The sequence below is a fragment of the Marmota flaviventris genome, chromosome 10, assembly GCF_047511675.1.
Source record: "Marmota flaviventris isolate mMarFla1 chromosome 10, mMarFla1.hap1, whole genome shotgun sequence".
Taxonomy (NCBI): Eukaryota; Metazoa; Chordata; class Mammalia; order Rodentia; family Sciuridae; genus Marmota; species Marmota flaviventris.
This window is the reverse complement of record NC_092507.1, coordinates 53,056,329-53,083,236: the sequence shown is the minus strand read 5'-3', so window position 1 is coordinate 53,083,236 and position 26,908 is coordinate 53,056,329. Positions and strand designations below refer to the sequence as shown.

The 26,908-nt window shown below is 38.6% G+C and overlaps 1 protein-coding gene across 3 annotated transcripts in view; it reads left to right on the top strand.

The window, feature by feature from the left end:
- The window catches only part of Jak1 (Janus kinase 1), a 129,580-nt gene that overhangs the window by 68,081 nt on the left and 34,591 nt on the right, over nucleotides 1-26,908 (top strand). For 2 of the 3 annotated variants that reach the window (XM_027949540.2, XM_027949539.2), the window contains exons 2-7: nucleotides 7,085-7,167; nucleotides 9,951-10,149; nucleotides 13,509-13,632; nucleotides 19,312-19,465; nucleotides 23,206-23,369; nucleotides 25,149-25,491. In XM_027949540.2, coding sequence (XP_027805341.1) covers nucleotides 7,162-7,167; nucleotides 9,951-10,149; nucleotides 13,509-13,632; nucleotides 19,312-19,465; nucleotides 23,206-23,369; nucleotides 25,149-25,491 — 990 coding nt within the window. In that variant the 5' untranslated portion in view covers nucleotides 7,085-7,161. The remainder of the gene's footprint in view (nucleotides 1-7,084; nucleotides 7,168-9,950; nucleotides 10,150-13,508; nucleotides 13,633-19,311; nucleotides 19,466-23,205; nucleotides 23,370-25,148; nucleotides 25,492-26,908) is intronic. The other variant, XM_071617917.1, reaches the window with a different exon arrangement.

Here is a 26,908-nt window from a genome sequence, read left to right as displayed (position 1 = left end):
CTTTGTCAGATGGTACTTTTGTAATAGATTTTATGTCTTTGCATCAAGACATTTTGGAAGTTCAAATTAATGAAAAATTATGTTAGAGTGCAGCATAATGTGGTTTCAAACATTTGTACGCTAGGGTTGATTTGTTTTCTTCTTCTTTTTTAATCTAAAGGGTTTTAAAAACCTTGAGTGTACTCACAGAAAACTGATCTAATGGACATAAGCTTTTTATTTTAGTTTAAGAGTTTGGGGAAATCTTGAATCATCACAACAACCTATGAAATACATACTTTTACCATTTTACATTGGAAACAGAGTCTCAGGTGAAGAAACTTGCCTGATGTTGTCACACAGTAAGTGTTCCCCCACCCTTCACAGACAGGTTTCTTTAGGAAACTAGATACATATTCAAGGTAGGGGGGTAATCTCAAGAGAGTCACCTTTAGGGTTAATCACAGAATACACATTCAAGAGAGAATGTGAGCCATCTCCAGAAGGAGAGACAGCACACACAGTGTTAGAGATCTGAACCCAGGTTAGGATGACTCCAGGCTTAGGCTTCTGTTTCTGGGATGTAAGGAAACCCAGAGATCATCTAATACTTTTTTGTTAAGCAGTCTGAGCTCAAATCCTGCATAAGAAACTTGCTCTAGATTGGGCAAGTCTTGGCAGAGCTAGGATGGAACCTGGGCCTCTTTCTGATTGGCAGTTTATCTTACTGCCTACAGGAAGAAACTGGCATATAGACTGTCCTCATTTGCACCCTCCTTCACTTTGCATTCTTTCTGCTATTTTCCTACATGATCCCTCCTGGTCTGCATATTCTTTCCTGTACTTACGCCCTCTTGATCTCCCTTCCATTTGGTCCTTTCCTTGAAGAACTGCAACCTTCCTTTCTGTCTTTTGTATCTTCTCCATTTCTTCAAGCCAGGAGCAGGTTCACTCTCCCAGATAATGTCACAGACCAAACCATCACCCCCTTGCCTTCTTGACTCCCACAGTTTTTGCCATCTCTGTCCTGGAAATCCTTCCACATCCTCTGACTTGAGGTACCTGTGTATGTGTTAGCCTTGCCTGGTGTTAACACATATTTATGTTACATCTTTAGATTTCCTGAAGCCCTGAGCCTTGCCCAGGGCAATGTGGGAAATGGAAAGGGCAGCAAGCAAGTTCCAGACTTGGTCTTGCCACTTTCCCAGTTGACCATGGGAATCCAAGTCTTCTCAGCTGTGAAAGGGACTGTGAGACTTGAATGTGGTCTTGTGATTTCCCCAAACTCTTAAACTAAAATCAAAAGCTTATGTCCATTAGATCAGTTTTAACCTTTTCAACTCATAGAAGTGCTGTATAGGGGCTAGGGATATAGCTCAGTTGGCAGAGTGCTTGCCTTGCCTGCACAAGGCCCTGGGTTCGATCCCCAGCAACACACACACACACACGCACACACACACCAAAAAAAAAAAAAAAAAAAATCAAGGTTTTATTGCAGTGGCCCAGGTGCTTCATATGTATTTTAGAAATGAGTGATTAAAAAGCATATACTGGGGGCTGGGGTTGTGGCTCAGTGGTAGAGTGCTTGCCTGGCATGTGTGAGGCACTGGGTTGGATCCTTAGCACTGCATATAAATAAATAAATAAATAAATGAATGGATGGATGGATGAATGAATGAATGAATGTATTGTATTCATCTGCAACTAAAAAAAAATTAAAAAAGCATATATTGTCAAGATAAGCCATTCTTTCCACTTCTCTCTTATTGAGTAGCCACTTCTGCCTCCATGTTTTTTACTTCTGGGAAGGACATGTGAATAGCTTCACTAAAACTTATATTCTATGCTCTTTAATAACATTTTAGATGTATTAGTAGTGATTAGTTTCAAAGAAGAAAAAAGAAAAAGAATACTCAGCGAAGTATCTTGATACAATGTAGCTTTTAGAGACACTTATTGACTTTAATTAAGCAAAGTACTATATTTACTTTGATCAGAAACCTCCTCTCAACTAAAGTGGGCTTGTTGGGAGCAGAACATAGAGCTCTGAACTATTGAGTTGGCATTGATTGTTTGATCGTCCCTAGAAGTTTATTGTAAATGAAGCAGCATTTACGATTCTGGGTATTCCTGGAATTGCTACTATAGTTTGAAGTGAGTTATTCTGTATGGCAGGAGTGGCATATAGAAAAGCCGTAATTCTGACTTGCTGACAGGAAAAACTAGGAGATTTTGTATTTATATTATGTCATCCTTTTGGCTGGAATCCATCAGCTTTACAGTATCTTGCAATGCTTTCATCAGAACCATTATCCAAGGTCTCAGCCAAGTAATGGGCATTTCAGGAGCAGTACATACAAGTCATTTCTGTGGCTCCAGGGGTGTGAAGCCACTGTGATTTGGCTGAAAGAGAAACAAAGACATTTTCCCTGGTATGGTGTGTGTGCTGGGCTATAAGAAGTTTCCATGCCCACACAGGGTGGGCCTGTGCTAGAAGTCACCAGAAGTTTCTCCCCATTGCTGCAGCAGTGGTGCATGGCAGTGCATTGGTTGTAAGCTGGAATGCAGACAAGTTTGGGGCACGTTAGTGACATTTTTAAGGATTTTTTTTTTTTAGTAGCTGGAGGGAAGGGTGTTTTGGACTGACATTAGTTTTCTAGATGGATGTTAGACTATGAAAAGTAGTAAAATGCCATAGAAAGTAGTATTGGAGATGGAGGCCATTTTAAAACAGTTTTCCCCCTTATGGAAAGAGCAAGTACTTAGGAATCGGTCACTTGTACACTTAAAGCCTCTCATGCTTTTTATGCTCTAAGCATAAGATGCTGAACGTGTTTGTACATATCAGGGTTCCCTCTCCTTGACTGGAACTGTATTCCATCAAGTTGTAATCAGTTTAATAGAAATTATGGTCAAAATATTTGTTTCCTGAATGCTACACTCTGTTGGGCACTTTATATGTGTTAACCATTTAACTCTTGACAGCCCTACGAGATAAATTCTATCTTTATCTCCCTGCTTACACTGAGAACATTGAGTTTGGGGATGGTAAGTAACTTGCCTTAAGATTATAACTAGCAGGAGCCAGAATTAAAACCCAGGTCAGTAGGATTCCAGCCCATGCTCCCAAACCACTCTATAGTGCCATCTGAAAATCAGGAAATGAGACTCTGATGTATGACCAGGCTTCTGCTGAGAATCCCTGTTTATTCTCTTGCTCTTCCAAGCAGGTTACAGCCCACATTAGCACTCTGCCTTTCTGAGCACTTTTATATCCATAGCTTCTGAAAAATGTTGCTTTTGAAAAGGTATTGTGATAAGTACTTAATGAAGACTTTTTTTTTTGGTTGGGGGGTGGATACCAGGGATTGAGCCCAGGGCTCAATCACTGAGCTGCATCCCTAGCCCTTTTTATTTTTTATTTTAAGACAGGGTCTTGCTAATTTGCTTAGGGCCTTGCTAAGTTGGCTAGGGCCTTGCTAAGTTGGTTAGGGCCTTGCTAAGTTGCTGAGGCTGGCCTTGAACTTGAGATACTCTTGCCTTGGCCTCCCTAGTTTCTGGGATTACAGGCATGCACCACTGCGCCCACCTCTGATGAAGACTTTGAAAGATCTTTTTGATCCTTAGACCAACCCTTTGGCGGGATGTTTCCTCAGGTGAATGGGTGGGGAAACTGAGGCTCACCAACCTTAAGATTGTTGACTGCTTCTGAAAGCCTTCTAAAAATGTCTACAAGCTTAAAGCTTCTTAAGATACTTAAGCAGCCACTTTCAGGACATTTTCAAAATCACACATTTTCCTAAGTTTAGTTCATCAATATTTTATTTGTATTTTTATTTCAGAAGTCAAAGTCTTTGATTTCTTGAAGACTTACATAAAATAACTCATTATAGGTGAGATGGTATTTTTAGTGAAAATAATCAATTATCTATGATATATGTTTTTGATTCTTGTCATTGACTTAAACTGTCACCTAGTTGATTTTTACATATAAATCTGATCATGGTTTTTGGCCAAAAGAGTCACATTCTGATGGTTCTATTTGTGAATATTAAAATGGTCTGTTTTTATTTCTCTCTCTTTAAACTATCCAATCAATTGCCCTTTGCTTGCACAGATATCAGTATTTCAAAAGATGTTCTTGAAAATTAAGAGTTTCAGTATTGTGTGACAGATTTCTGGAATTTGCATCTTAGAAAATATTTGTAATATCCCATTTATTGCAGCTAAGTTCTATTCCCACTCACAGAACTGTTTTGTTTCTTGTATTTTCCCTCATTCAGAAAATATTAGTTGCACTTGTCTCTTACATAAGAATATGATAAATTAAAGAAATTTGAGGAATGTGCAAAATTTCTCTTGATTTTGTTGCATATAAAGCAGCAGCTACAAATTAAAACACAAGGGTAATCCTCTATTACCAAAAGAAAAATACTTCCTTTCAAATCCATGAATTTTATAAGGTAAAGGATTCACTGCTTTCATAAAAAAGTTTTGATTGCTCCTCTTTATTCTTCCCATTTTCTAAGCTATGTTGTATTCATTTGAGTTGGAAATTGAACCCAATGAGTCATGTTCTTTCTTAAAAGGATATTTTGTGATTCCTGCTGATTTGTTTAGCATTAAAATTTTGTTTTTAGCTTATAATAAGAAGCTTAAATTGATTTCCTGGAATGATCTAAAAAGTGTTTATAAATTGATCTTGCTCCTTTTCTACTTGCTCTAAAAGTAATCAGCTAGATAGCATTGTATATTTTTAAAGAAATGCTACTTGGAAGAAGATATTACACAAATGTTATATCCCTAAAAAGCACTTGCCATCCTGATTGAGCACAGTGTTGTTATGTCTTATAAAGTGAATCAGTAGTTTGATGTTTAAAGTGCTTAGAGTAATGCCTAACATTTTAAGTGCTATGTGGGTGGTTTTTATTTATTTATTTTTATTAATAGTCTGTCAATTCACTTGAGAGCAGGGATTTTGTTATTATTAAAGCAGCATAAAAACGGTATAATGTATAAGAATTTCATTTTCTCAAAAGAGTTTAAGGCTAAGCACCACAAATTTAGGCCATTTTATTGTCCTGCCCAATAATATTAGAGGTTAGTTTGAAGATTAAGTACAATGTGATTTTAATATAGTGTTGTTTGTAATAGAGAAGGAATGATGGGAAAAACCAAAGTCTCTTTGATAGCAGGTTTTCATAGAATTTTAGTTCTAGAAGAATTTTCATGGTTTTAGTCTGACACTTGACTCTTATGTGAGGCCCAGAGAAACTTGTGGCTCCTAAAGTTAAGTAACATGTGGTCTGATGGTTAATCTTAAAAAGCTTTAAACATTCTGAAAAGGTTTATATGGTGGCCCTTCTGTGAGGAGCCCAGGTCTGGGATACTTGTCCAACCCTTCCTGCCCTAAGGGGCTCTGGGTCTTTGTCCCTTTCCTGGCTTGGGACAAATTACTTCATGGTGCAGGACAGTGAGTTCCCGGGTCCATTTTGTCCCTCTGTGGCTGTAGCAGAGGTGTGCTGTGGGGAATCTGGGGCAGAGAGGCCCTGGATACCCGCTGAGTGTGAGTGATGCCTGTGCCCAGGCATAGAGGGATTGTAGAAAGTTTCCCCAGTCATGCAGCCAGAGGGACTAGCTGCAGAGGGCTCTTTCCTTCTAGAGGGCCTTTGCACATGCTGATCCTTTCCAAAACCCAGACTGTTTTCTCCCCATTGACTTTGTTCCCCACTTCCCCAGACATCCACCATAGTTCAGCTCTGTATTACTGCCTTCTGAGCCCACCCTTGATCATACCCCCCCCCCCATTGTATGCTCTATGCTCTCTGTTTTTCCTTCATAGCATTTTAGCTGTTTGAAATGACCTCTGTCGATGCTTCTCTGATTGCATTTTTCCTGTAGACTGTACGCTCCTTGGGGGCAGGAATTATATTGTTCTTTTTCTTTGTTGTGGCCTTCTCTTCTAGACCAGTTTCTGACTTGCACAAAAAATACTTGTTGAATGGAAGACTCTTCTAAATATGGCATTTGAAGTGCAGCTTCTGAGCTAAAGCAAAGCATTGGTATTCAGCTAATTTCTAATGCTGTTTTGATACAGGACAAGGTGTCTGTTTACATTAAAGCAATTAATTGTATTAACTTTCAAAAAGCTGGAGATGTAACGATTTGTTCTATGAACCTTGTTAAAATTGTTCATATCAAAATAACTAAATCAAAGTCATGACATCAAAACCCACATTTGAACCTACTGCCTGACCTACTGTTATTACTTTTGCTAGAGTCTCACCCACTACAGCAAGCCTTGCCCAGCTAGCCCTGCCCAGCATTAGTTACCATTAGCAAGAGGCACAGGATGACATCCTGACTCACTGTTGAGTTGTGTTTGAGTTTTCATATGTGTTCTTCCTACCTCACCTGTAAGGCCCTGTGAGAGTTCTGCCCTCTCAACCTCAGGGACCTACCCCTCATCTCCCTTAACCTGCCATCTCTGCTGCCCTGTAATGCCTGGGATTGTGCTTTTCCTAATACTGGATTCTGATGTGTTAATTAAGACAGTAATCTGTATTAACTTAGAAATCAGTTTGGAATCTCTAAGACTTGTAGTTCCTTCTTTGTAAAAATAACTTGATTCTACTGTTAAATTTGTGAGAAGCAACAAGGAAAGCAGTTAAAACAATTCAGAACTCTTGTGTTTATGTGATATGAGGTTGCAAGAGGAAATGAAAATGGGAAATAAAAGTGCACATCTTTGGGTGCCTTAAACTGTTATTTTATAGCGTCAGGAGATGGGTTGTTGATGGAAAAGTCATAGTCTTTACTCACTTTGGACAGGGCACTTCACCAGGAAGAAGAAGTCTCTGGCTTTCTTTATTGGAACAATGAAAATAATGCCTTTGTTGATGTTTTATGCTCTAAGATGTGTCTCTGTTCTCTTAATGTCCTCATCAACTTTTGTTTGTTTTCACTTCTGCCTCCCAAGTGCATTTTTCTGCCCCTTTAAGTTTGGGCTGTTTCTTGATGAACATGACCTCTTATTTTCAGGCCCAGTTACCTCTAAGCCTATTTACTTACTTATTTATTTTATTTTATTTATTTGTGTCTTTAGCTCAATTCTGAATGGGCTTTGGAAAGTAGAGAAGAAAATCCAGTCTGCTTTTTGTGGGATATTGGACAGCCGAATAAATGCAGGTATGTCGAGAGAGAGAGAGAAATGTTTTATTTTAAGGAAAACATCTGACTTTTAAAAAGAATAATGAAACTGTGATCTTGAACCTGTAGGGCTAACTATACTGTTATGCATAATTTTTAAAAATCAACATTTTATTCATCCTCAATGGGAAGTATATGGATTTTTAAGAAATCTCAGGAGTATAAAAGTACAGGAAATACAGAGTAAAAGCTAAAGTTTCCTTATAATCTATCCTAGATACTCACTACCATTAAAAAATTATTATATGTTGTACCAGATTTTAATATGCATATGCATAACCCAAAGGGCCATAATGCACCTGTTATGCTTTTTTGACTTTGCAGAGTGCCATGTACATCTTTCAATGTTGAGGCACATAGCTTTACGTCATCCTTTTATTTTTGTTATCATTATTTTATTTTATTTTGTACTGGAGATTCAGTCCAGGGGTACTTAACCACTGAGCCACATCCCCAGCCTTTACTTAGAACAAGGTCTCAGCAAATTGCTTAGGACCTTGCTAAGGTCCTGATGCTTGCTTTGAACTTATGATCCTCCTACCTTAGCCTCCCAAGTCTCTGGGATTACAGGGTGTGCTACCGCACTTGGTATGTCATCCTTTTAAACAGCTCTTTTTTTTTTTTTTTAAAGCATTCTTTTTTTTTTTTTTTTTAAAGAGAGAGAGAGAATTTCAATATTTATTTTTCAGTTTTTGGTGGACACAACATCTTTGTTGGTATGTGGTGCTGAGGATCGAACCCGGGCCGCACGCATGCCAGGCGAGCGCGCTACCGCTTGAGCCACATCCCCAGCCCTAAACAGCTCTTGATAGACCTCTTCTTCTAATGAACATTGTCTGCTATATATATATTTTTTATGTTTCTAGCAGTGCTATATCTTGTGCACCTGTAATTATATATACTTGTCTGATTATTTATCTCCTTAGAGTTAGGGGTACAGTGTTCTCTTTGAATTCTGTCTCTGTCACGTCTACAAAGAATCTCCAGGACAAAGGTTTGCCTTACATTATGAAGCAGGTTTTTAACTATTATGCTTTCCATGTCAATTTTTCAATGTGGGTTAGAGTTAGGGCTTAACTGCTGGTTATACTTGTTGATCTGAACTTTGAGGTAAACTTGATTTCCGGAAGCTTCTGGTTTTCAGCTTTATTTTGGACATTAAGCAATTAAAATGGAAAGCCTCTTATTTTATAGCATCAAGGCCTACCTAGTTCCTGTCCTCCTGTAAGCATCTCACCTCTCATCTTGATTTATTAGGGCAGCTAATAGATCAAGCAAATTAATTTGTTAAAGAGGATTGTGACTGTTGTCTTCCCCATGTGACTTTTCCTGTTTGGGGAGCTTCCTTTTCCTTAGGTCAGTCCAAAAGCACCAATTACATGTAAGCATTTATGCTTCATAGAAGGGATACAAAGATAAATGGCAGGTAACTTACAGCATGTGTAAGTAAGGTACAGATGCATGAATAAGATGGTTCTATTTCATTGTGGTTAGAGAAATGTGATGAGTTTGGGAGCTCATGACAGAGGGTATATACCTTAAATATAGGACTGTAGTTCAGTGAAGGCTTCCTGAAGGATATGGTATCTGGGCTAAGTCCTACAGAAGGTTGATGTCTGCCATGAAAGATGTAGGTGGGAAGGTATATCTGTACAGGAATCAGCATGAGTAAGGCAGGAGGGTGAGAAGCAGCACTGGTGAGGGAGGCACAAGAATGCTGGCAGCCTTGTGGGTTTTAAGCATGAAGTAAGAAGCTCGGAGTGACAAGAGATGAGGCCAATGAGGAGATGGAACCCCTCAGTTTCAGAGTTTGGAACTGGTCTGTAGATTAATGGGGAGAAAATGAGGGAGTCTGATAAGTGTTAAAGACATTTCTTTGGGGGTTTAGTGAGGCTGGCTTGGCAAGAAGAAAGAAAGCATTAGTCTAGGGACAAGGAAATTAGTTTTTAGGCAATGATGATGGGGCAAGGAGAAGAAAATGTGTAGGCCTTTCCCTTGCTCTTCCACTCCTTTGGCCTCACTCCAAGCAGAGTAGCTGAGGCTGGTTCTTTGGTCCTAGTTGCCTTCCCTTTTGAGGGGGCTCATAGGAGCCGCTGACATGCAAGCTTATCACCAGTAGGTTCTAGTTTTTCCACAATAAAGCTTCCTGTTCTTGTCCCATTTCCATGAAGTGCTGCTTGACCTTCTTCCTATTCTGCTTGCCTGCCCATGGGTAAACTGTGGACCTGGCTCCATTCATTAACTTTCATCTCTTTTCATGTGACTTATGAATATGCAGTGGCGGTCATTTTGTGTGTACTATCACAAAGGGGCATGTGATATGCCCTCACCAAACTTGCTGATTAGTAAGAGATAGACATAAAATTAAGAGTATGATTCTTGCCATAGGTCTAATCAAAAGTTGTGATTCTAAAAGTAGCAATATTAACAGTTACTCATCATTCTTTTAACATTGTTGGTTCCAGAATAGGCCTAAAATTTTCAACTATGACTTATGTGCGAATAGACAAAGTAAATTAAAGTCAATATTATTCTGATTTTTGACAATATGGCCTGACTGTAGTTTATTACTACGCATAATTATTTCCATGGTTTCATCTCTTGTAAGCTCTGACCTGCCTGATTTTTAGGAAGGGAAGGAGGAAGAGGTTCTTATACAGTACTAAATATTACTGCTTGCATACCTTTACAACACTCTCTTTTGCCTTAGGGACTTGTAAAACATAGAATGACCACATCACCTTGTTCTCCTCCTTCTACAGTATCTAAATATAAAAGAAGACTGCAATGCCATGGCTTTCTGTGCTAAAATGAGGAGCTCCAAGAAGGCGGAGGTGAATCAGGTGGCCCCTGAGCCAGGGGTGGAAGTGACCTTCTATCTGCCAGACAGGGAGCCCCTCCGGCTGGGCAGTGGAGAGTACACAGCAGAAGAGCTGTGCATCAGGGCAGCGCAAGAATGCAGTGAGTACTGGCAGTTGCCTGGGGCTCTGGAGTCACAATAGCACACTCTCCCAGAAGCAGATCTAGGGTCTCTGCCCTTTATAGCTTTGCTGAGCAGAAGATGTGGTCTCTGGTAGTCAGGGGTCTGCCTTGCCTCTGCTTCTGCCACTTACTTACATGTGATCTTTGGCCAGTGATTTTAATCTAGGGAGTTTTACTTTTTACTGCAAGATGGCTCATTCCTCTTCTATATCTGATGAGCTGTAGAATACCAAGGAATGGTGCTTAACTCAGTTCTCATTGCCCCCACATCACTGATCAAAATAGCATCAGCACCAGGTAAGGTGGTATGTAAAGCACATAGCCTCAAGTACAATCTCAAAAGTAGCATCTCTCAATATGTTAGAGATTTTTTGGAAGCATCTCTCAATATGTTAGAGATTTTTTGGAAACTCTTCCTTCAGAGATTGGCACCATGACCTGCCCTCCCCTGTGTGTTGTGTATATGAGGTGAGAAGCTGAGTGTTGCTTTGTGACTTGGTCACGTTGCCAAGCTGTGAAAAGGACAGTGAGGCAGTTAACAGCACAGTCTGTTTTATTTTATTTTTATTTTTTTGGTGTGTGTGTTTAAAGTGAGGCTTGTCTTACTTAACCTATCACCCTTTGAAGGTGGGAAGCCAAAGTGACTGACAAAACTTTCATTACCCTTCCAGTTTAGGTGGGGACATTGGCAGATTTTTATCTTCCCAATTTTAAATGAAAAGCAAAACGAAATCAGAAACTTAGAGATATAATCCACATAGATTATAGCAATGGTTGTACAACTTAGTAAACACACTAAAGTTCATTGAGTTATATACCTAAAACAGGTATACTTTATAGTATGTAAATTGTATATCAATAAAGCTGTTTATAGACGATCTAATTGACTTATATTATAATGATGAAGTAACTTTATGATCCCAGACAGTCTGATCCATGTTTTACTTATACCATCTTTAGTACTCAGAGCAACTTTGTGAGGATAGTGTAGTTATTTAAGAATTGCTTACCATGTTAGTCATATAGCTTGTTGAGAAACCCCATTTTCTTCCTGTTACATGCCTTTGTGCCTAAAGGGCTTTATATATCAGAGTGCCAGTAGAATGGAAGAGGTTTCTGTTATAGGAATGAATGTGGTAGACTCTCACTAACTAAACAGGATGTGGGATGTTTAAGTTATTTTGATTGAGCAGCAATGTATACAAGTAAATAGCTTTGAACAGCAGCTCTAAGTGTATTTGTAGTTAGCAGAACTATTAGATGTGTGTCAGTGCTTCTAGAGCATTTCTAAAGGCTTTTGTCTGTTTCTCTTCCTTTCCCTAGAGGTTTGCTTATAGTGCCGATTCTTTAACCAAGCGCTTTATAATAATCATTCAGTATTAACCTCACTCAGTTTTTTTTTTTTTTTAAAGCAGCGATCACTTTTGCAGAATTATTGGATTGTAGTTAATCTATCAGTTCCTAAGTCTTGTCTGTAGAGAATGAGTGGTGTCTTTTCTGTAACTGGCTCAAAGGAATTTTGCCACAGTACATTAATTTTAAAAGTATGTAAATACTGAATTTTACAGATTTTTGTAGCTCTCATTGTTATTACAGAAGTCATGTTTGGGAGCTATACTGTTTTCTACTCACCAATGGTAAAGTTTGGTTCTTTGAGCTTTTATTGCTTATCTCCTCGGTGGTTTCTGTCTTGGTTTTAATCTCAACTCTGCATGGTACTGAGTAACCTTGAATTACATTAAACCTTGGGAGACCACAGTTTCTTCAACTGTAAAATGGCAAAAAGAAAAGATGATTAACCTCATTAAGTATCAGGAGGAGCAAAAGATAATAAAAGTAGTGTTAACTCTATGCCTAACATGTAGCCCCAAGTAAATGTTAGTATTATTGTTTAGTACTTTTATATAACATGTTATCTCTGATCTTCCTGTTTATAAATAGTTATGGATAGGTAAGGTTTTTAGAATCAGACCTGTGGTAGGAAAATAGACATTTCCATGATTACATATAAATCATGCTTCAAGTGTGCATTCAAATAAACATATGTATAAAGAAAGGCTAATTTTTCAGGCCAGCCTGTAAGAACCAATTTATGTATGAAAACCTATAGCATACCTGAAACATAGTCCTATTAATACTGGATCCAAAAGCCATTGGCCTTTGTTCCCTAGGGGAAATGCTCTTTAAAGTTTAGCTCCATCTTTTCCCTTTGTTAGTAGAATTGTAGCTTGGGCAGGAATAACTTTCACCTTTCTTGAGACCCGAGTTGAGGTGTCAGGAGAAAGCTTTGAGATGCCAAGTCACCTGTGACTTCTTAAGCCAGTTTCTGCATTGGAGTGTCCCTACCAGGCTGGGCAGGGCCAGAGAGGGGCCCTGTCAAGGTCATTTTCACTTCAGGTTTCTGATTTAGAAAACAAGTGCCAATTACCTAATTTTTTTCCCCACATTTTTTGATCATTTAAGTTCACTATATCTTAGTTTGAGGCTTGGTTGGACCTGAAAATATCAGTAATAATTGTTTATTGGCACTCACCTCCCACCACCCCAACATCTGTGTAGATTACTGGTCTGTAATTTAAATCATGGGCTAAGAAGTGAGTGACTTTATAATCTCCCTTACCTTTTTAAAATCATGCTTGTTATTAAGGAAGCAGTTGGTGAGGTAGGAAGGCAAAGCATTACTGGGCCAACTTTGTTAAGCATATATCTTCATCTTACTTGGATACTACTAAAAATATTTATGGTAACTGTACAGAGTACTTAATAATTATATTTATTATTAATGGTAATAAATTTTAATCACTGATGAAAACCATTTTGGTTATTATTTATTCTAATATGCATTTTGTGCACTACTGCCAGGAACAACTTTGCATGTTTAATGTATAACCACAGTGTGTTAGAATTGTTCAAACGTGTTTTGGAGGAAACAGATTGAGGATTTCCCAAACTCCAAGAGTGTTTCTGTCTGATTAGCAAGGTGCACATTGGGTGGGATCTGTGAGCCTCTTAGATGGCCTTTTTATCTTTTAAGCAGGATTTGGTAAGTCTCTGTCATAAACTACCTGTATTGAGAAACATCATCAATTTTTATTTTTAAATGACTTTAATTTGGCTTACCAGGAGCTACATGCCTGTTCCTGGGGAGTCATGGTTCTTGATTATCATAATTCAAACTGCCTAACTGAACATGGTTGAAAATTGTTTTTGCCCTAAGAGGATATAAGTGACCCAGATTCTTTGTGATGAGAGACTCACTTATCATTATGTGTGTCATGCTTGAGAAACAGGTGGCCAAGTGCATCTCCCTGTAATCTTCTGATGTGTTCTTTCCCCAGGTATATCTCCTCTATGCCACAACCTCTTTGCCTTGTATGATGAGAACACCAAGCTCTGGTATGCTCCGAACCGCACCATCACCATTGATGACAAGATATCACTCCGACTGCACTACCGCATGAGGTATGTGAGAACTGAGCTGATGCCTGCCTGGTCTCCTCCTGCATCCAGAGATGACGGTTAACTTGGGCCCTGAGTCATTTACCAAGAAGTAACATAGTCATTTTTGTAGTTTGTAACTTTGGTGTTTGCTTGATATGAGAAAGGACTTCATCAATATTTGGAATACTATTCGAGATGAATTTGATCACTTTTCCTTTGCCACATTTTAGAAAAGAAATGTTTATGAAATGTTAACTAGCATCTGTGTCCTTAGCAGTTTTTTTTCAGGTAGTGAATCTTGATTATGTTTTTAATGCAGAGGGCTGTGATCAGAACTTAAAAAAAGAAAGAAACAGGAGAGAATAGATAATATCCATATATATACATATCCTAAGAACATTTAAAAAAAATCTGAGGTATATACTAGGTCATTATATAAAATATATTTCTTACTAAAAGTTACATCTATGAAGCACGAGATATATTGCCTGGAATGGGAACCTAGAAACTCTGGGCTGATCTTTCTTTCAGGTAATAGATGTTTTGATCAGGAAGCAGATGTTTGACTGTTGTTCTCTTCTGATGAGTACTTGCTTTTTCTCCCTTACCATAAACTTTGTGGTAGACTCTATAGTGTCTCCCAGGGTCACGTACACAGTTGGTAGTTCCAGGGCTGCAGTCTCTTGACTTTGTAAGCATATTTTTTCAGCAATGAGAATTAAAAGTATCTTAGTTGGATACTAGTTAAGCACAAATTAATGTGTGTTTAGCAGTGAATCCTTTTTGAAAAGGATCTTAATTTATTTAGTTATGGTTAAATCAGTAGACTAGCATAGAAGCTACTGGGATTCAGGAACATGTTAGAAAAACCATCCAGATCCTCAGAGCCTCTCCACAGTATCTTAGCTGTTAGTTTTTTCAGAAACTCGGTAGAGTTGGCACTGTTCCAGAAAGACAGGGGCATTTTTCTGGAAGCTGAAGCAGATCTAACTTTCATAATCATTCTTGGCCTGACTTTTTCTCCTCTTTCTCCTCTCCCTGTACTTCCCTAAAGCCTTACCTTGAGAGGAGAGGTGTGTGCCGTGTGAGACTTGTCCCAGATTTAGGGAAATGTTTACTGCTTCCAGCTGAACTTTCTGACTTATATTTGGATTTGTTTGGCAAAATGTAGTCTTTCTTTTCATGGCCTGGGATTGGCTGTGTGACCAATGTTGATATGGGTACTTACAGCTGGAAATCTCAGAAGTTCTACTCCTTTCCCTGTAGGTTTCTAAATTGAGCTTACAATCTAGCATGGCAGCATTTGCGACTTGGATGGAATGAGAGTTACTTAATTCACCCCTTCTACTTTTTTCTGATGTCAGAAAAGAAAAGGGAGTTATTCAGAGATATACATGTAGTGAATTGTCTTATATTATAAGTACATTTCACTTTGAGGCATTAGTCTTTGTTGTTCATACGGGTGTCTCGCTATTAAAACTTGTCTTTGCCCATTCCCCATTTCTTTTTGCTGCCAGGAAGTGCACGGATGCTTCATTTTTGTCACCTTGACTTTGTACCTGACATTGTGCTTCAACAGGATATTGCTTTGTTACCACAGACTCTTTGAACTTGGGGAAAAAAGATACCACCCTAAGCTAAAACATTTGCATTGCAACAAACTACAAAAATTTTGAAACCTCATAATCTCACCACTAAAGAAGGTGCAATATGAAAATAAATGTTGATGATTATTTCAGTGGAATCCCAGCTCTATTTTGGGAAATAGTCTTATACTTTAACTGTGGTTTTCTGTTTTTAGGTAATGATGTTGATAGTTACTGTTTTATAATATATGTTAATTCAAGGTAATCATTTTTATTCCTTTTTAAGAAAAAAATTCTTGCTTTTTCATCCAAGTGAATTTCACTGTTAATAAAATTCTATAGAAACTTAAAGAGAATTTATTGTGTACTATGTCTATATGTAAATTTAGAATCTGCAGTCATCTGTAATATAATTTCTCAAAAACTTGCAGGGTGTATCTGTGACTGACAGATCTATTTTTTTCTCCGGACTTACCCTTCCATGTTCTTTTGAAAAGGAATGTGGGTGGGTAGGGGTCACACTATATTTACTTGTTACTCAATTTTTTACATTGGCATTCATAATATCAGGAATTTGTACCAAGTTTGATGAACACCTTGGTAATTTATTTTTTATGTCATTGTAAATTGACAGTTTATAATTATGTATATTGGGGTACAAAACAATATTATAACTTATGAATATAATGTAAAGTAATTAAACCAAACTAATTAACATATTAATCACCTCAGGTAATTATTTTTGTGGTGGGAACATTTAAAATTTAATGTTAGCAATTTTGAGATATGCAATTAACTATAGTTACCACATTGTGCAGTAGATCTTTTAAGAAAAACACTCTTATTCCACCTAACTGGTGCTTTGAACTCTTGGTCATATCAATTATTAATTTTAAAAAGGAATGTAGAATTTTAAAAAGGAATGAAATTGAATTTTCTAGCAATTAGGAAGGTGTTGATATTTGTGGCCACCAATTTAAAGTTGTTATTATGTTGTTTGACATCTTATGAAATAGAATTTTGTCAACTTTTGAGTGTAGGCAGTTCATAGAGACTCAGCTTGTTTTAGACTTCCTGGGCTTGGTGTTTACCGTTAGTCTTTACTGTTGTGGAGAAGCTGCACATTGTTTGATCTCTCCAGCCTTATCTCATCTGAATATCTGACCAAAAGGCTACCAAGCCAGACATGGTTCCACAGTCCCACAGGCCTCTCAGAAGCCTAGTAGAATGTGCTTGTGATGTCTTTGTCAATCTTCAGTGACCCTGTTGAGGATTGTGTTTAGTGCAGAGGGAGCATGTTGGGTCCTGGGCTCTACCACATCTGAAGATGCTGTCTTATGGAGACAGACAGGATGTAGAAGATGAGATCCATGCATTAGATTGGTTCAGGGAGCACCTGCCTTCAGTGCTTCTGTAACAATGTGTTCCACCTCTGAGGGCCTTTTCTTTCCCTACTGCAGGAAACCTTTGTGTTGTACATATCCTCATGCTCTGATCACTGCTTCCCTTATCCATGAACAGAATTTACCTGGTCTAATGCTATTCTCTTAGAGCCCTGCTTTGAACTTTGTAGCTGGCACAGGTCATTCTCTCCTTATTTTCTACTTGGGGGAGAGGAGCCAGCTGAGTACTCCATCCATGCTCTTTTCAACCCTTGATGATCAGTAAAAGACCTGGGGACAACATGAATGTCAGCCTCTGCATCACCTCGGGCTCCTGTTGTTACCAGAGTCTGATCCCCTTTAAGAGGACAGTACACCTGCTTCAGAGACCTGGTGTGGTTTATGCAGCATGTGGGCTCTTCAGTTATATTTCTCTTTTTCTCAGTCACATACACAGTTGGTATTTCTAGGGCTTCAGTCTCTTGACTTTGTAAGCATATTTTTTTTTTTTTCAGCAATGAGAATTGAAAGTATCTTAGTTGGATACTAGTTAAACACAAATTAATGTGTGTTTAGCACTGAATCCTTTGTGAAAAGGATCTTAATTTATTTAGTTATGGTTAAATCAGTAGACTAGCATAGAAGCTACTGGGATTCAGGAACTTGTTAGAAAAACTGTCTAGATCCTCAGAGCCTTTCCTCAGTATCTTAGCTGTTAGTTTTTTTCAGAAACTCGGTAGAGTTGGCACTATTCCAGAAAGACAGGGGCATTTTTCTGGAAGCTGAAGCAGATCTAACTTTCATAATCATTCTTGGCCTGACTTTTTCTCTCTTCCTCCTCTTCTGTACTTACCTTGAGGGGAGAAGTACAGAGACAGAGAGAGAAAGCTGAGAGAGGGGGGAGAGAGAGAGAGAGAGAGAGGAGAGAGGGGAGAGAGAGAGAGAGAGAGAGAGAGAGAGAGAGAGAGAGAGAGAGAGAGAAAGAGAAACAAAGCCTACAAACTTATCACCCCTTTCATAAGTTACAGGGAGGATGGGCTGTATAGAACCATAGAAAGTTATAAAATATTGATTTTTTTTTACCTTTAATTTCTTCATCCTTTTCTCTCATTGTTGATTGCTACTCCTTGAGTTTGTTCTTTATTTGTTGTTTGTCTGTCAAGCATGTATTAAGCATGTGTTAGGTGCCAGGCACTGGGGATTTGGTGGTGTGTGAGACAACTGCAGCCTCTATTGCCTCAGAGCCCACTGCCTCACCCAGACTGTTGCCAGAGTCCTGCTGTCTCTTGGCCTCTTCCATCTCACTTCTTCTTCCTGGGCTTCCTTCCAGAGGTATCCTGCCTTATGTCAGTTTGGCGGTCTTGTCTCCTTCTGTCTTTTGCATATGGTCTGGGTTCCATACCCTGCCATTTATTTATTCTGGTCCTAGGGACAAGTTATTCATTAAGTATAGTGCCAAGGACCCACAATATTATTAGAGGCCCATGAAATGTTTTAATTTTATTTAAAACCAGAAAAAAATGAATATAATCCAAGTTGAATCATATTCTTCTTGATGCTAGTACAGTGGTATAACTTTTTATTGTTTATTTTTTCTTTAGTGGAGGAAGGGGAAAGTATATGGGGTCCATGAACACTGCAGTGTAGTCCTGCTTATGACATGTGCTCCATTATATGTTGCATTATATTGTTTGTTGGTTGTTGAGCTCACAGAGGGCAGGGTCTGTGCCTAAGAACCCTCTGCATCCCTGGGCCTGGTGTGTCCTAGGTTCTACACACAGTTCAGTGACATGTATCTAAGTTTAACAGCAGTCTTATTTTGTGTGTGGGAGAGCGGACTTTTATTCATTTCTTTTTGGTGACATGGTAGTTTTTCTCAGCACATGGGCATGTGAGGGGTGAGAGGCCCAGGCAGCAGCCGAGTCTACAGCCTGAAGACCTTGGGCCACTTGGCTTAGCTACCACCCCACATTATGGAACTCACTGTGTTTCCTATACAGATGGCAGAGAAAATCTGCTATCTTAAGAGATAGGCTTTTAGTCTTAGGTCACCAAGCCTCTTGGAATCTGTTTTCCTTATCTTTGAAGTGGAAACAAATCTACTTTGTGGAGTTGCTGTGAGGATCACAGCACACTGTCTATAAAGTGCTGTTACATTTCCTCATGACACCACAGTTGATTCTTATACTAGTATTCATGTAGTTCTCTTTTGAAATCATTCATCATTAGATGCACCATCAATTGAGTAATGGAAGCCAGGGAACTAGGAAACACTGCTGTGTTAACCGCACATCTTGACCATATGGTAAAACTAAGTTTCGGAAGTATTAGGATGTAAATGAAAATGCTGAGAGGCCAAGGCAGGTGGCCCAACCTTGATGCAAAGGTACAGGGGCTATTGGGTCAGCAGCTGTTTCTAGACAGCAAGGACTCTTTCCTGTCTAGGAAGACACAGTGGCTGTCAGAGGAGCCATCTCTGTGATCGTTGGGAAGTCACTTTACCCCTCTGCATCATTGAGGAGATGCTGACAGGACAGTCTTCACAGAGCACCTGCAAGAATAAAACTAGCCTAACAGATGAAGGGGTGCTGCAGGATGCGAGGCTGGCCTCTTTACTCACCTCTCAGGGCAGTTCACTTCCTGAGCTGTCCACTCTTGTGGGACCAGGATGCCTTTCCCAGCATTCCAGGATTCCCTTTGCCACAACTGACATTCATTCTACCACCTTTCAGGTTCTACTTCACAAACTGGCATGGAACCAATGACAATGAGCAGTCTGTATGGCGACATTCTCCAAAGAAGCAGAAAAATGGCTATGAGAAGAAAAAGGTTCCAGATGCAACCCCTCTCCTTGATGCCAGCTCGCTGGAGTACCTGTTTGCTCAGGTGAAAAGTTTGGACCTGAGGGAACCAGGAGTTTATAGGGAGGGTGAGATGTTATAGGGCACAAATACCCTGTGCAGCTGAACTTAGTGGTGTTGGAATGCTTTATGGCCTGTTCTGCAGAAGTGCTGCTGCACCTAGACTTGCCCCAGGTGAGACGGGAAGGCTGTCCTACTTGTGGGTTTTCAGGCCTCACTTCTCTATTCCCTTTTTCTTCCCTCTCTTTTTCCTTGTCATCTGTAGCATCTTACATGCAAAAGTCACAGGGAGGTATAATTGAGGGAAGGTATAGTTCAGTCAAGCTAATAAGGTACTTTTCAGCAAGGAGATGTCTGGGAGGAAGGAGATGGCCACTTTGTCACAGTGGTAGGAGACTGGGAAGATTTGATACTAGGAAAAAGCCAAAGAGAAGTTAGAATCACCTGAAATTACATTACCCTGAGATTGTTAGCATTTTGGATCACATGTTTGCTGATTTTAACATGCAGATTTATATTATATACTATGTAGTTTTTGAATATATTTTATTTGTGTCACTCTATAGGCCCTTTATTCATCCTATCATTTGCCTTGCAAATGTCCATTAAAATATTGATCTTTGTTGTTTTAATGACTTCATAGTAATTCATTTATTCAACAGATATTTACTGAGTGTCTGGGTCCTGTTTGCCTCAGGTGCTTGTACTTGTTGAGGTACTGAAGTGAATGAAATAGACATGATCTCTGCATGCATTAGTTATTATCCAAGTTAGATAATAGAAAACAACAAGCATACAAAATGATACATAATGTGTAAGAAATTGTAGGAAATGCTATGAAGGGACATAAAGGCTCTTGTGATAGAGACATGGTGTGAGATTTGAATGGGGAGACCTAATTTAAATAGTGTGAACAGAGAAGGTCTCTTTAGGGAGATGACATTTATAATGAATCTTGAAGAATATAAAAGAGGCTGTAATCTGAGAGAGGAGTAGAGGAAGTATTTCTTTCCTGTGGAGTTTCTCAATAGTTTCTGTCAGTAGTCAGTTGTTTCACTGCTGACATTTTGAGCTAGGTAATTCTTTGTTGTGACGAACTTCCCTGCATTGTGGGGTATTCACCAGCACCCCTGGCCTGTACCCACTAGATGCCAGCAGAATATTTACCAGCACCTTACCCTCCTCACAGTTGTAACAACCCAAAATGTCCTCAGACATTACCCACTATTCCTTTCGCCCTGATTGAAAACATCTGAGGAGAGGAGCTCATGTGGGGAGGTCCTGAGGCAGGTGGGAGCTAAAAGGAGAGTCACTTGGGAGAACATGAGCAGGGTGTTAGGAGAGGGGATGGTGAGGCAAACAGCCAGGTCCTGCAGAGCCTTGCACAAATTGGTAAGGGGTCATGTTTTTACTCTGGGTGCCAGTTGGAGGGTTTGATCTTATTAATGTTGTAAGTCAATGATGGTTCTGTTATATGTGGAAAGTGGATGTGCTGGACCCAAGGGTGCATCTCTCACATAGTAGCTGAGAGTCTGTAATAGTGGTCTAAGCAAGAGAAAATGCTGGTTTGGCTTAATGTAATGGCATTGGGGTTGGGGCAAAATGAATAGATCTGCCATTAATTTTGGAGGTAGAATTAGGCTGATTTGCTGATGGATTAGGTTTGGAAGATGAGAGAATCTGAGGACTCGGAGATGATTTCTCGGTGTTGTTTTGGGCAATGTTGGATAGATGATGGAGTCATTCCCTACATATGGAAGACTGGGAGGAAGAGCCTGGGGAAGTGGTGGAAATGAGGGATTCTCTTTTGGAGAGGCTGATGAAAACTCAAGTGGAGATTTTAGGTAGAAAATTGAATAATGAGGAAAAGCCATCATTTATTTAAGTAATTAATTGTCTGTTTCTGGACATTTTTTTAAAAATATTTTTTAGTTGTAGATGGACACAATACCTTTATTTGTTTATTTAGTTTTTTTTAACTTTATTTTATTTGTTGTTATTTTTATGTGGTGTTGGGGATCCATCCCAGTGCCTTATGCATGCTAGGCAAGTGCTCTACCACAGAGCCACAACCCCACCTGACATTTTGAGTTTTTCCTCAAGTTTTTTAATGATGCTATCATTATGATAGGTTGTCATATATGAGTTTATATGAGTTGTCATATATGAGTTTATATGAGCCTTATATGAGTTTCTGTACATGCCTATTATTTTCTTAGGATATACTTTTACGTCAAGAGTTATATTCCATTTTATATCAAAAGTTATATCCCATTGTAGCCTTGGTTACTAATAGTACTTTATTCCATGTATACCTTAAAATTGACTTCAGAGACACCAGAAAAATGAGAAAATGCACAACCCTCAGGAAATAGTATTTGGGAAAAAAATCAGATCAGTCTTTTTGGATTCAGTTTCTCAGTTTTATGAACGCATATCTGAGATTTACTTATCTTTCTTTAGAGCAGACATATAAAAGAGCATTGTATTGTATTTGAAGGATGAAATATTGCATTAGAATTTGACCTTTGGGAGGCTTTTAGACACAAGTTACTTGAGGTAGCTGCTGTATAACAAATATTCAAAGAAAATTGTAGCCAAAAACCAGTTTCAGATTTTGTTCTGTTCTTCTCACATTGTTGGCATAGATTATTGTTATTGGTTCTTAAAAGTGTGTAGAACAGGTCAGTGACCCTTCCTCACCCCATCCCCTATGATGCTTGGCACTTCCACTTGGCTTTGCTTTTTGTAACTGTCTGATGTCAGATATTCCAGTTTTTTTTTCCCTTTCTCTAATGTAATCTCCATGAGGTCAGAAACATGGTTTAGTTTATTTCTACATCCCTTATGCCTAGAATAACATCTGGCCTATAATTGGTTTCAGGAATTATCAAACTGAATGATAAGTGTGGGTAATGATGTTAATGCCATCTCAGAGGGCTGTTGTGAGGATCAAATGAAATAATAGGTGAAAGGAGCTAAGCACAGGATCTAGCAATGAGGTTAGGGGTTAATAAATACGAGCTGGTATTAGCATTGTCATCATTTCTGTGAAAGGCAGATGGCGGGCCCTTCTTTTTAGTCTTGGTTTAGTTTTTGTTTTTAAAGCTCCCATTGGTTCTTGGAGTGGAATGCACCCCCATCAGTGAGGGAGTTACTCTGATGATACAGTTCACTACTGCATACATGAACAGCAGATGTGGAACACACTTAGAAAAAGTTGAATGTGAATTCCTTCTTCTTTCGTAAACCTGCATCAGACTGGGAGGTGCTACCCTTGCTGACTTTATACACACAGTTCCTAGACTTGCATGTTTGTGGAATTAATGAATGATCAAACCTCAGCCCAGTGTCACTTGCCTTGTTCTGGCACAGTTCATACCTAGCACACATTGCTTGTCTGCATTGTTTATATAAGCCTCATGAAGGAGCTTTGTGTTTGTACTCTTCACCAGTACCTAACATAGCGCTCAATAACTACTTGTTGAATTTGTTTTTACTCTTCACCAGTACCTAACATAGCACTCAATAACTACTTGTTGAATTTACCTAGGGAGAACATCTCCTGAGCCTTTTCATGCCTAGTTTTGTTGAAAAAGAAGTTCGATGCTGCAGAAGCTATAAATGTGATTGATCTCATTACTGAACTGCTTTTCTGGGTAGCACCTTCTCATATGGAGTCCTTCCTTTCAAAATCAAATACAGGAGTGGGCTGTTGAAATTTAAGTGGGGGCTCATTTTCTTTTCTCATTTCTGCCCCCAAAGGGTCAGTATGATTTGGTCAAATGCCTGGCTCCCATTCGGGACCCCAAGACTGAGCAGGATGGGCATGATATTGAGAATGAGTGCCTGGGGATGGCTGTCCTGGCCATTTCGCACTATGCCATGATGAAGAAGGTGCAATTGCCAGAACTTCCCAAGGACATCAGGTAAACTTTCTGCTGGCTAAATAGTGGACTGTGGGGCTGGTGTTAATTATACATGCTCTCACACATATTGTTTAACTGCTACCCGTGTTTGCCTGACTCCTGCTCTCTGCAGATTTTACCTAGAATACTTGTAAAAGGTAACACACTTATAATTGTGTCTTGATTTTGAATGATGACTGATAATCTCAGAAATTTGTTCTAGGGTGAAATTTCTGGGCTGTAATACCAATCACATTAGTGACCTACCTTCCCTCCTTACCCTCAGACATTGCCATCTGTCACTGTAGTTTTTCCTTTGGTGCTGAACCCATTTTAAATACATCTCAGTATGGCTCTACAAGCAGCTGCTACTACTACCCCTGTCTGAGCTCCCAAGGAGTTCTAGTAATTCACTAGGAAGCTGTTAATTCTTATGTGAGGGACAGCCAAGCAGTATCTTAAGAAAATTATACTTACCTAAAGTAACATTTGAGATCAGTACTCAATCTGTATAATTTTCACCCATCTGTGAAATCTGTTTCTTTTTTTCACCTGGGCTATTATGATTGTCACAAATGAAGACAATCTCGTTTTTAGAGGAGAGGTGGCTGCATTATTGTTATGGGTTATAAGCACACATCTTGGGCTATTATGATTATCACAAATGAAGACAGTCTCATTTTTAGAGGAGAATTAGCTGCATTATTGTGATGGGTCATAAGCATACATCTTGTCATAAGGTTACTTCTTGGTTCTCATTGCCCTTGACCAGAGTCCTAGTCGCTCCTCAGTGCAGGAACTAATGAGACACATGCTGAATTGTGTTTACTTTTTTATGTGACTTTCACTCTTTGTGCTTTCTCTTTATTTTTTTACAAGTCTGAAGTGAAAAATGATAGTTTTTCTTTAATTCTATTCTATTTTATTAATTTAAAAGAAAAATTAACCCTATTTGTTGAATATAAAACCCCCCCCCCCCCACTTAATAAGATTCTTTGTTGTGAAATCATTTGAGCTGCAGGGATTACTCTGGGTCTGGTACTGTCTCAGACTTGGGGAAAACAAATGGATCATCTCCCCATTTGTTTGTCCCCCAGTGGACTTTCAGGGCATTCATGCTTTTCTTAAAACTGACTCCTGTTATTGCAGTATATTGGTTTGCCAAGACCCTGATATCATAGATCCTTTTCCATCAGTACCTGGATGGAAGAAATTAACATTTCAGCTTACTAATTGATCTATTTAATAATATATTGTGGACTTATTCACATGGCAGACACTTTAAATCTTTGTATTTAATTAGGCTTTGTGTATGTTTTAAAAAATTTTTTTCTGTGCTCTTTATAGAAAAATTATCAAACACACAAGCAAATAGCACATACCAAAGCATCTATAATATCACCTGGAGTTACTCCCTCTTGATGCCTTTCAGACTGTTTTCTAACTGATGCTCAGTCTTAACAGTATACACTATATGTGAGTACTAATGTACACAAGAGCAGTGAAACAAAAATATAGATATGTCAATTTTGCTACCTGTGTTTGTGATCCAGAAAATTTGATAATACCTGTAAGGATTCCCATTTTTGTAAAGTTTTTGGAACATGTACCTTTCTGTTCTCTCTCAGTCTTTATTCAGCTCCATCTTCTTAGGATTATCATCCATCTAAGGGCTTCTGGGAGTAGATCTTCCTTTTTCCTATGGTAACACATGCAAGGAAGATTCATAGACTTAGGTTTGTTTCTATTTTCTGCTAATCTAAATATGAAAAAGAGTTCAATTTTCATACTTTCTTTTAGCTACAAGCGATATATTCCAGAAACATTGAATAAATCCATCAGACAGAGGAACCTTCTCACCAGGATGCGGATAAATAATGTTTTCAAGGATTTCCTAAAGGAATTTAATAACAAGACCATTTGTGACAGCAGTGTGTCCCCTCATGACCTGAAGGTGAAATACCTGGCTACCTTGGAAACTTTGACAAAACATTATGGGGCTGAAATATTTGAGACTTCTATGTTATTAATTTCATCAGAAAATGAAATGAATTGGCTTCATTCAAATGACAATGGAAATGTTCTCTCCTATGAAGTGATGGTAACTGGAAATCTTGGAATCCAGTGGCGGCAGAAACCAAACGTAAGTGGCTGATTAAAGGGAACATAATGTGTGCTATTTAGCCTGCTGGAATTATCTGTTTATATGTCTGTTACTCTTCTAGACTGAGTTTATTTAAGTTATACACCATGTATTAGTCATCATCCTTGTAGCACAGATAATTATTTATTGAGTTTTGTAGGGAAATACAGATAATAACATATATAAAACACACTAATATAATAACAATATACATTTGCTGAGTGCTTACCATGTGCAAGTACTTTTCTAAGCATTTAAAAAAATTTTTTTTTAGTCGTTGATAGACCTTTATTTTATTTATTTATATGTGGTGCAGAGAATCGAACCCAGTGCTTCACACATGCTAGGCAAGTGCGTTACTGCTGAGCCACAGCCACAGCCCTCTAAGCATTTTATATATATTAGCTCATTTACTTCTAAAATTAAAAAAATCTTCAAGGGGAGTACTGCCGTCATACCCATTTACAAACGAACTCAAAGAGAAACAGAGAAGTTAAGGAATATGCCTAAGGTCATAACTAAAAAACAGTTGAGGTAAGAATTGAACTTAAGCCTCTGGCTTCAAATTATAGGATAATTGATTTTTGCATTATGATGCTGCTTTATTGAGGTAAAGATGGATGAGGCAATAGAACAGAGTGGTCTAAGAGCATGGGTTTTAAACCTCAGGTGACCTGGTTCAAATTCTAGCTCCATGACTTATGATGATATGGCCTTGGGAGGATTATTTCACTTACATCAGGAACATATAACATCTGTCAAATGGAGGTACAATTATCTTTTAGTATCCACTGAGGGATTGGTTGCAACATCCTCTGCAGATATCCAAATATGCTACAGTCTCTTGTATAAACTGACATAGTATGTACATATAATGCTCACAATTCTTTTGTATACTTTAATTATCTCTAATTATTTATAATACTTAATATTATGTAAATGCTATGTAAATACTTGTTATGCTGTACTGCTTTGGGGGTTAATATAGTTAAAAAAATTTTACGTTCAGCATGGACAGACCCATTGCCTTACATTTTTGGTCTTTGGTTGGTTGAATTTGTGATACAGATTGCATAGTCATGGAACCCATGAATATGGAAGGCCAAGAATGCTTACTGTATCTAACTCATAGAGTTAGTAAGAACACTAAATGACATTTGGCATAGAACCTGGCATATAATAAATGTTGAATAAATTACTGTAGTGTTTTAGTCAGCTTTTTCGCTGCTGTGACTAAAGGACCCATCAGAACAATTGTAAAGGAGGAAAGGTTTATTTGAAGGCTCAGTTTCAGAGGTCTTAGTCCACAGAAGGCCAGCTGTATTCCTCAGAGCTTGAGGTGAGGCAGAACATTATGGCGGGAGAGTATGGTGGAGGAAAACAGCTCACATGATGATTAGAAAGCAGAGAGAGAGGG